The sequence below is a fragment of the Heterodontus francisci genome, chromosome 36 (assembly GCF_036365525.1).
Source record: "Heterodontus francisci isolate sHetFra1 chromosome 36, sHetFra1.hap1, whole genome shotgun sequence".
Classification (NCBI taxonomy): domain Eukaryota; kingdom Metazoa; phylum Chordata; class Chondrichthyes; order Heterodontiformes; family Heterodontidae; genus Heterodontus; species Heterodontus francisci.
In genome coordinates this window covers 37060323-37073379 of record NC_090406.1, presented here as the reverse complement: position 1 = coordinate 37073379, position 13057 = coordinate 37060323, and the positions used below count along the sequence as shown (strand labels likewise).

The following is a 13057-nucleotide window of genomic DNA, read 5'->3' as shown; positions in this document are numbered from 1 at the left end:
GGTTCACAGCTGCTGAACACCCCTCTAGTACTTCACCCAGTGTGGCCATTCTTCAAGCATGAGCCCAAGCAGTTAGCCTCATCAGGCTACTCAACCATAGGAAAGGAAGAGACATCACATCCAGGCCCAATCCTGCCCTCTCCCAACATTACACACAGATCCATTCCAGCAATCGAGAACAGAAAGTCTGGTTTATTTTCCTCTCCTGAGCCCACAGGCACCAAAACCAACTGCATCATCCAAACTACTACCACAATGAGATCAGCCAACTCAGCCTAGGGATTGATCTTTGGGCCTTAATCGGTCGTTATGGCTCAGTGCCACATTATACAGTGATATCACTTACAGACCCAGTAGCAAAGTAAGCAAACTATTAGAGTTGAAATCACTGAGAACCATCAGGACAAAACATGCTCTTGTCATCTGTTCTCATTCTGATGAGTTCTTCATTTCAGCAACAATGTGGATAAAATATGCTCAGAGAAATCTGTAAATCTGAGTTAACTTCTCAAAGATCTGTAAGGAAAGTGTGTGGTTAGCCTGGATTTAGTGAATCTTGAGCTGCTTCACACCATTTTTGCCCTGGCCATGCTTGGTGAGGAGCCATGGTCTATTGGGCAGCTCAAAGAGAGATGATGGAGTTGGGGATGGGGCAGGCGGAGAAATTGCTTCAGAGCAATGTTTGAGCTATGGAGGAGGGGAAAATTTATCATGGTTTATTTAATGGGGCTAGAACTAAAGATGTGATCAATCATTAATGACTACAGGTGAGCCAATGTAAAGGTCATTCTTGCCTCTGATCATTTTCATCAGTTCTATTATGCTGCAGTCAATCAGGAAATAATTCTTATTACATTTTTCCCCCAATAACAACACATCAATAATTTTTAGAACCTGGAAGATTAAGCAGCCATATTTTGGTTGACCTCTCAATCACTATTTCCTTTCATAATGGATTAACTAAATTTGCATTTCGTTAGAAATAGGTTAAGCTCTTGGCAAGTAAACCTAAGATAAATGAAAAGTACGTGATTGTGTTATTAAACAACAACCACCTGCAAAGTCTATTGAGAGAAGCTACATTCCTTACACTGGTTGCCATGGCAGTGTCTATTTTCAACACAAAGGGGATGTGGGGGTTGCGGATCTTAAAGTATAGAGAATCCACAAATGGAGTAAAAAGGTGTATTTTGATTTGCAGCCAATGTCGAACTGGATCCTTGTGTCATCGGCTGCACCCAGATACCAAAGTAGTTCTAGAGTATATCTCTGAAAAGTATATCTCTGCTGCCACATGATTTGCCAGCTCTGCTTCTGCTAAATGGAAAAGGTGCATCAACTGGGAGTGCAATGGCCAGAGGCCAGTACAGACCCACTGTCACAAAATCAGAGCAATGACATGAGAACACATAAAAGAAAATTTAATAGGAATGACATGTGGGTCATAAAAGCCTTATATTTTCCCTCCATAAAGTGGATCCCTTTGCCAAGAAGGTTTTGAAAGAATTTACATGCTGAGGAAGGTGCAAATCACTGTTTCTTAGCATATGGGGTAAAAGCAGTAAACTGTGTGCGGTGTTTGTCACTTGTGCAATTGCTTGACATCAGACAGTGACAATGGTTTGGCAATGGAAATGAATTAGCACAAAATAATAAAAAATCGCACCAAATAAATTAGCCAAATGGTCTGCTGTTTACTAGTAATTAAAAAATTCCTAATGACACTGATCTTTTATGGCAGTCATGTGATGCTTTAGTCAAGGGTATGTTAAGTGACCCATGCAATGTTGCATGGAGCAGTATGGTGGCATTCACTGATGCAGGGTAAAAGTGAAAAACAACCACAAAATTGGAAGTTTAAAAAAAAAGTTACAATGTTCTTTCTTTCACTTTAACAGCACTGACTGAGAATGAATGTCGTTGGATAGGCAGACTCTGGTTGGTTCCATCTGTGCCTAATAGAACCAAAATTTTAAACTTTGCCCATCTTGCAGAATCCAGCTGTTAAAGTTGCCACGGCAATTTCCTGGCTGTCTTCTCGTGGCTTAGGCAGCTGACTGACGTAGGCCATGCAGATAAGGCTCAAAAAGTGCCGAGGCCTCAGGACAGGTCCCATTATGGGGACTTCTCACTTCCCCTGTCCCCACCCACCTAATTCATGCCCCAAGTTAAAATCAGGGTTAATGTGTGTGTGAATGTCTTTCTCTCACTCATGCAATTTAATGATGTAAACAGACCAAGGTTTAATTTCTTTGATAAATCCAACGAAACTGTTACACTAGTTATTAATTACAAGAAGAATGTAGAGACTTTGGAGAAGGTGCAGAAAAGATTTACAAGAGTGATACCAGAACTGAGAGGTCATAACTATCAGGAAACACTGAACAGGCTGGGGTTTTATTCTTTAGAAATGAGAAGGCAGAGGGTTGGCCTCATAAAAGGTCTTTAAAATTATAAAGAGATTTGATAGGGTAGATGTTTCCATTTGTGGGGGAGTCCAAAACAAGGTGCCATAAATATTAGATAGTCACTGATAGGTCCAATAAGGAAATAAAGAGAAACTTTGCCCAGAGACAGTGGTTAGAATGTGTACTTTGCTACTTAGAACAGTTAATGTGAACAACCTAGATGCCTTTAAGAGGAATCTAGATAAGTAAATGGAGGGAGAAAGGAATAGAAGAATCTGCAGATAGGTTTAGATGAAGTAGGGTGGGAAGAGGCTCAAGTGGTTAGATACAGGGTAAAGCTCCTTCTACAATGTCCTTCTTCCAGGTTCGGTAGAGCAGGAGTTAACTGCAGAGTCAACTCCCCTGTATTCTCCCCAAACACAGAAGGGTGTCCCCTACTGTCCCCACTGTCACCTACTGTGACATTTACCCATTTTCTAACCAGCCATCCTGTGGCTTCAGAATGAGACTACCAGTATTAAACTAAAGGCAATAGTCTGCTGTGGCTGCATGCTTATTCAGGTATTTATTGACTTACCAAACTCATGTAATGTAAGTCAGTGGGGAGGGGAACATTCACACTTCAGTCTGGGCTGCAATTCAGCTCAAATTTTAGAGGTAAAACCCACTGTCTAACCCACTTCTCTGCCCTGTTCTGAAACAAGGCTTAATCTACTAATTATTTTTTGTGATATAGGCATTGCTACATGGTCAACAAATAATTACACAGAATTTACAGCACAGAAACAGGCCATTCGGCCCATTTGATCCACCAGTAAAGCAAAAACAGTTCTGACTCCAGGTCATTGACATGAAACGTTAACTGTTCCGCCACAAATGCTGCCTGACCTGCTGAGTACTTCCAGCATTTTCTGTTTTTATTAAAGCACAAACTAGTTTGTGTAGACTCTGGAATGTCATCTATCACAACAACCCACAGGCAAACAATGTGATTAAATGATCACATGATGACAAGCAAACATCCTGCAGAGGAAAATAGACAGCATACTTCATAATGTGATTCAATGGCAGAAAATGCTGGAAACACCCAACGTATTAGGCAGCATCTGTGGAGAAAGGAAAAAAAGGTTACTGTTTCAGGCCTTTTGACCCTTTGCCATTTGAACAAAGGATCAACGGTAGCTTTCTTTCTTTATCCACAGATACTGCCTAGCCAGCTGAATGTTTCCAACATTTTCAGCTTGTATTTCAGATTTCCAGCATCTGCAGTATTGCACTTTATTTCCCCAATCGCTTGACCAGAAACGGTGAACAATTGGCCACAAGCTCGGGGTCCTTTTCTTAAAAGGGTTTTGGGTGGATTTTACATTTTTCCCCCAATTTTGTTATCTGGAATCAGCATTAAACACTCCCAGGTCAGGTACAGCAAGACTGGATGTGGATTAATGCTTCCTGTAAACTGATCCATCAACATACCTCAGAGGCCTAATCTCAGACCTGCTCAAGTGTGGCATTTTTCTCATACCGGCTACTCTTTTGAGAATAAGATTATGAAATCAATATCAATCATTATTACTGTATTGTAGGTAGGAGCTGGCAGTTTTATGCTGTGGGCCTCTGCCCTCTCAGAATTGAAATGGAGACTGCTCTAAATTCATGTCACATAGGACTTTTACAATAGGACTTTTACAGCCAGCACACAGGAGACTATCATCCCATCAATCCAGATTAATTTCAACCCAGATTCTAGAGGTGAAAGGCTTGTGTCGAACAAACTGCACGATCCAAGGGGAGAGGGACGGAAAAAAGGGAGAGAATAAGCACTCATATCTGCATTAAAGGCACTATATAAACCCAAGATGTTGACATGTGTGCATATGCCATGCATACATTTACAGGGGCATATGCATAATTCTAACATTCACACTGACATCAGGATGTAATTGCACACTTACAGAAACTGAGTTGTTCCAATGACTAATAAAATACTGATACTTCTGGTCACATGCCAAGTTATGACACAAATCACGTTAATCCACATTTTTTTAAATGATTGTTATTTAGAAGATAACAAACAAGGAACTCTAGAGTTTAATCTGGTGTAAAGAGATGAAGTTGATACCTTTTTTTTAAGATTTAGAGATACAGCACTGAAACAGGCCCTTCGGCCCACCGAGTCTGTGCTGACCATCAACCACCCATTTATACTAATCCTACACTAATCCCATATTCCTACCACATCCTCACCTGTCCCTATACATCCCCACCTGTCCCTATATTTCCCTACCACCTACCTATACTAGGGACGATTTATAATTGCCAATTTACCTATCAACCTGCAAGTCTTTGGCATGTGGGAGGAAACCGCAGCACCCGGAGGAAACCCACACAGACACAGGGAGAACTTGCAAACCCCACACAGGCAGTACCCAGAATTGAACCCGGGACGCTGGAGCTGTGAGGCTGCAGTGCTAACCACTGCGCCGCCCCTGCGCCTTGTGTCGGAGGATTAATTTATGAGTAAAAACCTACTTTCTCCATCTTTGAAAGGTGACTGAGATGACTGAAAGGGTCCTCAAAAAGAGACCCATTAGATAATTACAGTATGAAAATATTTCCAAAACACAAACATATTGTCAGGCTTGCTTCATCGGTAGCATTCTCACTCCTTAGTGTGGCTTCAAGTCCGACTGCGGAGATTTGTGCATCTAATTTAGACTGACAATCCATTGCTATACTGAGAGAGTACTGCATGGTTAGGAGATACAATCTTTCAGATGAGAAGTTAAACTAAGGCCCTCTTAAGTGGATGTTAAAGGTCTCATGGCACTACTCAAAGAGAAGGGAAGTTCTTGTTAGTGTCGTCGCCAACAGTCATTGCTCAACCAACAGCTAAAATAAATCACCTGATTATTTTTTCTTACTAGCAGAGATCTGCAAAACATTTGAGAGCAAATTTGTATCTTTATTGTAACAGTACTTCTTTAAATCCCCAAAGCCACATTGTACAGCGAGCTCGCCACTGGTATCAGACCCACCGGCCGACCATGTCTCCGCTTTAAAGACGTCTGCAAACGCGACATGAAGTCCTGTGACATTGATCACAAGTCGTGGGAGTCAGTTGCCAGCGTTCGCCAGAGCTGGCGGGCAGCCATAAAGGCGGGGCTAAAGTGTGGCGAGTCGAAGAGACTTAGCAGTTGGCAGGAAAAAAGACAGAAGCGCAAGGGCAGAGCCAACTGTGTAACAGCCCCGACAAACAAATTTTTATGCAGCACCTGTGGAAGAACCTGTCACTCTGGAATTGGTCTTTATAGCCACTCCAGGCGCTGCTCCACACACCATTGACCACCTCCAGGCGCTCACCCATTGTCTCTCGAGATAAGGAGGCCAAAGAAGAAGAAGACTTCTTTAAATACAGGATTTCTAGTTATTCTCTCACCAGATCTCTGAAGACAGAAGGGCAGGTTAATAGGGTGGTGAAAAAGGCATATGGGACACTTGCCTTTATCAATTGAGGCATAGATTACAAAAGCAGGGAGGTCATGTTGGAGTTGTACAGAACTTCGGTAAGGTCACAGCTGGAGTACTGTGTGCAATTCTGGCCGCCACATTATAGGAAGGATGTGATTGCATTGGAGGGAGTGCAGAGGCGATTCACCAGGATGTTGCCTGGGATGGAACATTTAAGCTATGAAGAGAGGTTGGATAGGATTGGGTTGTTTTCACTGGAGCAGAGAAGACTGAGGGGTGACCTGATCGAGGTGTACAAGATTATGAGGAGCTTGGACAGGGTGGATAGGGAGCAGCTGTTCCTCTTAGTTGAAGGGTCAGTTACGAGGGGTCACAAGTTTAAAGTGAGGGGCGGGAGGTTTAAGGGGGATTTGAGGAAGAACTTTTTTACCCAGAGGATGGTGATGGTCTGGAATGCCCTGCCTGGGAGGGTGGTAGAAGCAGGTTGCCTCACATCGTTTAAAAACGTACCTGGATGAGTACTTGGCACATCATAACATTCAAGGCTATGGGCCAAGTGCTGGAAAATGGGATTAGGTAGACAGGTCAGGTGTTTTAATGCATCGGTGCAGACTCGATGGGCCGAAGGGCCTCTTCTGCACTGTATTATTCTGTGATTCTGATTCAGATCTTAACAGGATCAAAACTTCTCACTCTGGAACGAGCTACATAAAGCTGTCCGTGAGTAAAAACAGGCTTAGGAATATAAAGATAAATTTTGTCAAGAATCTGGCCTTGTGACTTGTTTATAGTCATTGAATATGATAGTCTAATTGGGAGCTGTTTTCTTCTGAGTTGAAAAGGCAGGTTTACATCTGATGAGCTCAATATTATTCGAGGAATAAACATGATTTCTTTGAAACCTGCCTGCCATAATTTCAGTATCTATCATCGAAGAAAACGGCTTCCTTACTACCAGTTTTATTCCATTGACAAAGTCCTTGTTTGGCATTCAAATTTCATAACAACATTATAACTGCTCCTTCTTTGAGTCTAAGTGTGGTGGTATGTCCATTGGAGTTAGACTGTGTTGAAACTGAAGGGTATATAGACTGTTTTCATCATCATCTACAGAATCAGTACTGATGTGTTCATTTAATTCACCTCTCAGCTTTGCTAAAACCTTTTCATTCAAATCTAGTGAATCTTCACTTTTAGCACAAAGAATAGCTTCCAAATAATAAATTGTGTTAAATAATTGTCCCCGCCATTTTGCAATACTTAACCAATTCCATCATCTCATTAACTCCTCCTATGGCTTCCATCCCTATCCCTTTCATCATTCCCATCTCTCACAGAAACACTTTGCTGTTAGGCTCCCCTTACCTTCTGCAGTTTTGTTTTCTCTCCAACAACCACCCCATCCCCCACCCCACTGCCACCAACCATTGGCAGCCGCATGCGTGTCACACGCTCCAGTCCTCCATGTTCCCCACGAGCCTTGGCATGCACCAGGCACTGTCCACCAAATCAACCCACCAGTGACCAATCATAAACAGTCCAGACAGACAAAAACTGGGCATTATTATTGAAGATTGCTTTTGTGATTTTGCTGTGCAGAGATTGGCTACTGTGTTTCCTGCATTACAACAGTGACTTCAAAAGCACTTCATTGGCTATAAAGGGCTTTGGGTTATAAAAGGTGCTATAGAAATACAAGTTCTTCTTTTCCTTTATGATAGTAGGGCAAACGAACACGAGGAAACAATAAATTTAAGACTGATGTTTGGAAGTTCTTCGCAAAGACTGAATAATAATTTAAATGATCTTCCAGGTCAGAAAGTGGAGGCAAAAAACCTAGAATCACATAAGAAGTTGTTGGATGTTTTAATGAAGAACTATGCTTTTCTAGAATTATGAGTTATGATATACTGAATGTTCATCCTCATTGATATTTTGTGGCCTTCTGATTCCCCTGAGTTCGAAGTAGGAGCTGAAAGATTTTATAAACACACCAAACTGTCAACAGGGCTGACAGCTGAGAGCAATGGTCAAACCTGCCACCTGCTGGGCCGGAGACTCCTCTCCACCAGCCACTTAGTGTCTGGAACTAAGATGTTGAAGGTGGTCAGTTTTTAATCACAATAAGCAAATAATCTGTTTGGGCCTTTAAATTATGCATTTGCACTTTTGTAATGAAAGAAAAGAAAATTAAAGCATTTGGGGGATTAGAATGAAAGAGAGAGAGAGAGAGAGAGAGAAAAGGGAGATGTTACATAAGGATTAATGAAAATTTCCCCTGGTCAGTAAAAGTTGAACAAAGTTTTGAACCCATTTCCAATGGCACTACATAGTGACCAGAGCAATTCTCCCTTCTGGAAATTGTGGTCTAAAATTCTCCCCCTACATGCCACCAAAAGAAACTAAATTGGGAAGAAAAAGATTAAACAAGAACTAGGACTGAATTCCTTCCAAAGATGATGGGATAAAATTTGAGATTTAATGAGGAGACAGCCCACAACTCAGGTGCACTGATGTTATCTCCTAAGTTCTTGGTAAGCACTCCCATCATGCAAACCATAACATGTACCTTCATAAATAAGACTAGAACCAGAGTGCTAGGGATAAGATTAAAAGTTAAGTTCTTTTAGCACTAAAATAAGCCAAATTCAGTTAAATATTTTTTGGCTTCAGTTACACAAACAGGTTTACAGTAGGAGTAGGCAATGCAATTATAATCTTGACCGAAACACTTCCTCATATCTCAGTGCACAAGCATTTTGTTTACTGCTTCCATCCAATCTTCAATAGCACACTCTTAAAGCTCACGTCAGCTTCCAGAAATTCATAAGAAACAAACCAAAAGGTAAATTGGTAGACCAAAGCGGATCTAGTATCAGTGCATAGACAGCAGAGTAATAAATATCTGGGTCAGTGTTGTGCAGAGCTAGAACTGAAAGATCATACGATCCACATAAGAAATAGGAGTAGGAGTAGGCCATTCGGCCCCTCGAGCCTGCTCCACCATTCAATATCATCAGTGGTTCTGAGTATGGCCTTAACTCCACTTTGTTGGCTTCCCGCAAAAACCCTCAACTCTTTGCAGATCAAAAATCTGTCTAATCTCAGTCTTGAATATATTCAATGACCCAGCCTACACTCTTTTCTGGGGAAAAGAGAATTCTAAAGATTAATGACCCTCTGAGAAAAGAAACTCCTCCTCATCTCCATCTTAAATGGGAGACCCCTTATTTTGAAACTGCCGCCTAGTTCTAGATTCCCCCATGAGGAGAAACATCCTCTCAGCATCTACCTTGTCAAGCCCCTTCAGGGTCTTATGTTTCAATAAGATCACTTCACAATCTTCAGTGCTGTATCTCTAATCTAATCTAATCTAAACTCCAATGAGTATAGGCCCAACCTGCTCAACCTTTCCTCATAAGATAACCCCTTCATCCCAGGAATCAGCCTAGTGAACCTTCTCTGAACTGCTTCCAATGCAAGTATATCCCTCCTCAAGTAAGGAGGCCAAAACTGTACACAATATTCTAAGCGCGATCTCACCCATGCCCCACAGACTTTTAGCAAAACTTCCTTACTTTTATACTCTATCCCCCTTGCAATAAATGCCAACATTCCATTTGCCTTCCTAATTACTTGCCGTACCTGTATGCTAACTTTTCGTTCATGTACTAGGACAGCCAGATCCCTCTGTACCGCAGCATTCTGCAATCTCTCTCCATGCAAATAATATTTTGCTTTTCTATTGTGCCTGCCAAGATGGACAACCTCACATTTTTCTCACATTATATTCCCTTTATCCCAACGTTCTGCTTCCTGTCAGTTAGCCAGTCCTTTATTCATGTAAATATATCACTCCCAACACCATGAACTCTCATCTTGTCAAGTGCCTTTGGAAATCCAAATACACTACATCTACTGGTTCCCCTTTATCCACCCTGCTTGTTACATCCTCAAAGATCTTTCATAAATTTGTCAAACACGATTTCCCTTTCACAAAACTATGTTGGCTCTGCCTGATTGCATTATGATTTTCTAAATGTCCTGCTACTACTTCTTTAATAATGGATTCTAGCATTTTCCCAATGACAGATGTTAGGCCAGATAATGAACATCGCCAACTAGAGGCCAAACCACCTCACCCTGAACTTCAATGACATCACTATCAACAACCTGGAGATTACTATTGAGTAAAAATTTAAATGGATCATCTAGATCAACATATGGCTATAGGCATAGGTCACAGACTCCTCAAAGCATCTTCATCATCTACAAAGAGGTAATGGATTATGCACCACTCACTTGGATGGGTACAGATGCAACAACACTCAAGATGTTTGACATCCTGGGCTGAATTTTACCGGCCTCTTGGCACCGCGGGTTGCGGCACGGGGGCCAGTAAAATTCTGCAGGGAGGCCCGCCTCAACCTGCAATGTCGAGAAGGGCCCGCCGCACATCACCTTCATCTGCATATTTAAATTAATATTAATAATATGTAAATGTAATTACCTGCAGGCGGCGGCTGTCACACGCCGATTTAATGGCCGCCATTTGTGCGTCGCACAGTTGTGTGAGTGGTGGGAAGGGGCTGGAGGCCAAATGTAAGAAGGTTGGGGGGGAAAGTTCAGGAAGGGAATAAAGTATTTTTTGGCAATAAGTGCCATTTAAATGACCATTGTGGGGGGTTGGGGAAGGGCCTCCACATCTTTATTCATTGTTAATAAAAAATCTCAATTTATGAACCTGTAAACATTAATTCTATGGGCTTCAAGCCCTTTAAAAATGACACCGGCGCCTGTGCGGTGGCACCAGACACCATTGCCAGGGACGCGGCGGCCACCCCCTACTCATCATTAGGGGCAGCCACTCCGCCCTCTCCATTTAAATGAGCCCCCGCGCGTAATATCGAGCGGGCCCCACGGCGGCACTTCCGTGTCAGTAGTGTTCCCTGTCGTAATGAGCCTTGGGGTACATTCAGTACTTTTTCCCCCACAGTGACACAACACTCAAATACTGAAGAGATGTCTAACCAGAGTAGTTCATTCTGTAGATTTCTACCGCCCACTGAAGCAGCTTATTTTTACCTCCCAGGTATCCCCGGCATACAGGGTTACAGCACCTCCCGTTTTATCCACTCTGTCTTTTCAAAACATGAATGATGTTGATATAGCTAAGGGTGAAATCTTAGGATACTTACTGTTAAACACATCCAACCAATACAAACAGCAATCAAAGTTAATGGAACGTTGAACTATATCACTAAGGCAGCAGAATATCAGTCAGAGGAGGTAGTGATCAAACTGTATAGTCTTTTAGTCAGACTACACCTTGATCTGATCACCAAAAAACAAGAGAGATGTTTAAGGACTGGAAGCAGTGCAAAGAAGAACCAAAAGGCTGATCTCTATGGGGTTCAGTTAAGAGGAGCGACTGGAGAAATTTCGATTTTTCAGCTAGGAATGGAGATATTTGAGAGGCAATCTTGCAAGTGTATACAAGATTAAAGAGTTTAGACAAGGTCAACCTTGAATATTACTTTAAATTTAAATTAAACTACTAGAGTAAAACAAGGGGACATAGGCAAATGTTCATTTTAGGGCGGATTAGATTAGATTAGAGATACAGCACTGAAACAGGCCCTTCGGCCCACCGAGTCTGTGCCGAACATCAACCACCCATTTATACTAATCCTACACTAATCCCATATTCCTACCAAACATCCCCACCTGTCCCTATAATGCCCTACCACCTACCTACACTAGTGACAATTTATAATGGCCAATTTACCTATCAACCTGCAAGTCTTTTGGCAGGAAACCAGAGCACCCGCAGAAAACCCACGCAGACACAGGGAGAACTTGCAAACTCCACACAGGCAGTACCCGGAATCGAACCTGGGTCCCTGGAGCTGTGAGGCTGCGGTGCTAACCACTGTGCCGCCCTTTAATTTTTTTCAGGAAATTCTCACAAAAGGCGATCAAGATGTAGAATAGACTTCCAGATAGAATATTGGAGGCAACAATTCTGGCATCAATTAACAAACAACTGGAGGCTGCACTGAGGGATTGAAGGGGAGCTGGGTTCTTGGGAATTTCCCTGGATATATGTAACTAGCCAATCGGGGAAGTCCACACTGCATCACGGACTTTGATCTCTTCAGCTTTGGTAACAAACAGAGGACTTGATGTTCGATTTCCTTTGCAAGATGATTTACCAGGCGAAAATTCTTTTAACAGCCCAACTGTGTCTAGCTCAACCGGACCAATTAACTTCCCTGAATTCCTTCTGAACCAATGGGTAAATTTTAACTGTCAAAAACTTCACCACTTACTGGATAGCAAAACATGCCCTATAAGGATCTTGTTAAAGCAAGATATCAAAGCATCAAGAAGTTTGGGGCAAAAGTTACTGCAACATTTTTTGTAACTCACTTCGCGAGCAACAATCACGTTAATTAATATTGCAATACCTCAAAGCATTTGTTAAAGTTCCCAAAGAAAAACATAATTTGTCGCAATAATGAAATATTAAAGTAGATCGGTTAGAAAGGGAATTACCTTGCTTTTAAACTCTAGTTTTTCTAAATAACCCTCGTAGTAGCCAGGGATGGCAAAAGGTCTGTGTCGTATTGGCCTCGGAGATGACATATTGATCAGATTGATGCAAGCGGACTAACTTGGAGACGGCAAAGCTGAGTTACTTAAAAGACTGTTCCAGGAAGTGTGCAAGTCAGGAATGTCAATTACTCGACCTGAGCAATGCTTGTCTGCTTCATCCCGCCTCTTTCCGAAATTGATTGGATTAGGGAGGCTTGGTAGGCTGCAGAGACCCAACTGATTGGTTTCCATTAAAGCCCATCACAAGATTTTGTGCCCCGATCTGTTAAATGTATCTCAAAACGTTTTCATGCTGTGTCTATATAGCGTGACTACCCCGGAGTCAGTATTAAAATATAAATGGCACCAAAGCCAAAGAAACCCGTTTCAGAAAGTGAGTTGGCCCCTTTTTAAAGGACCAACTGTCAGCCAGTTACTTAGTTCCACCTTTACTCAGACCCTCCTCTGATTTCAGAGAAGATCCTTGGTTAGAATCAAGAATCACAAATATGATCATTGAGCAACTGCAAGATCAGTATTGTGCCCTAGCCCTGAACTCACACCTTTCTCTAGTTTTTTAT

The 13057-nt window shown here is 42.0% G+C and overlaps 1 protein-coding gene across 5 annotated transcripts in view; it reads right to left on the bottom strand.

Moving 5' to 3' along the window:
• Positions 1-12626, bottom strand: part of LOC137351754 (signal-transducing adaptor protein 1-like) — a 52749-nt gene extending 40123 nt beyond the window's left edge. For all 5 annotated transcript variants that reach the window (XM_068016551.1, XM_068016552.1, XM_068016553.1 and 2 more), the window contains exon 1: positions 12438-12626. In XM_068016551.1, the coding sequence (XP_067872652.1) occupies positions 12438-12527 (90 nt within the window). In that variant the 5' untranslated portion in view covers positions 12528-12626. The remainder of the gene's footprint in view (positions 1-12437) is intronic.
• Positions 12627-13057: the final 431 nt, after the last annotated feature.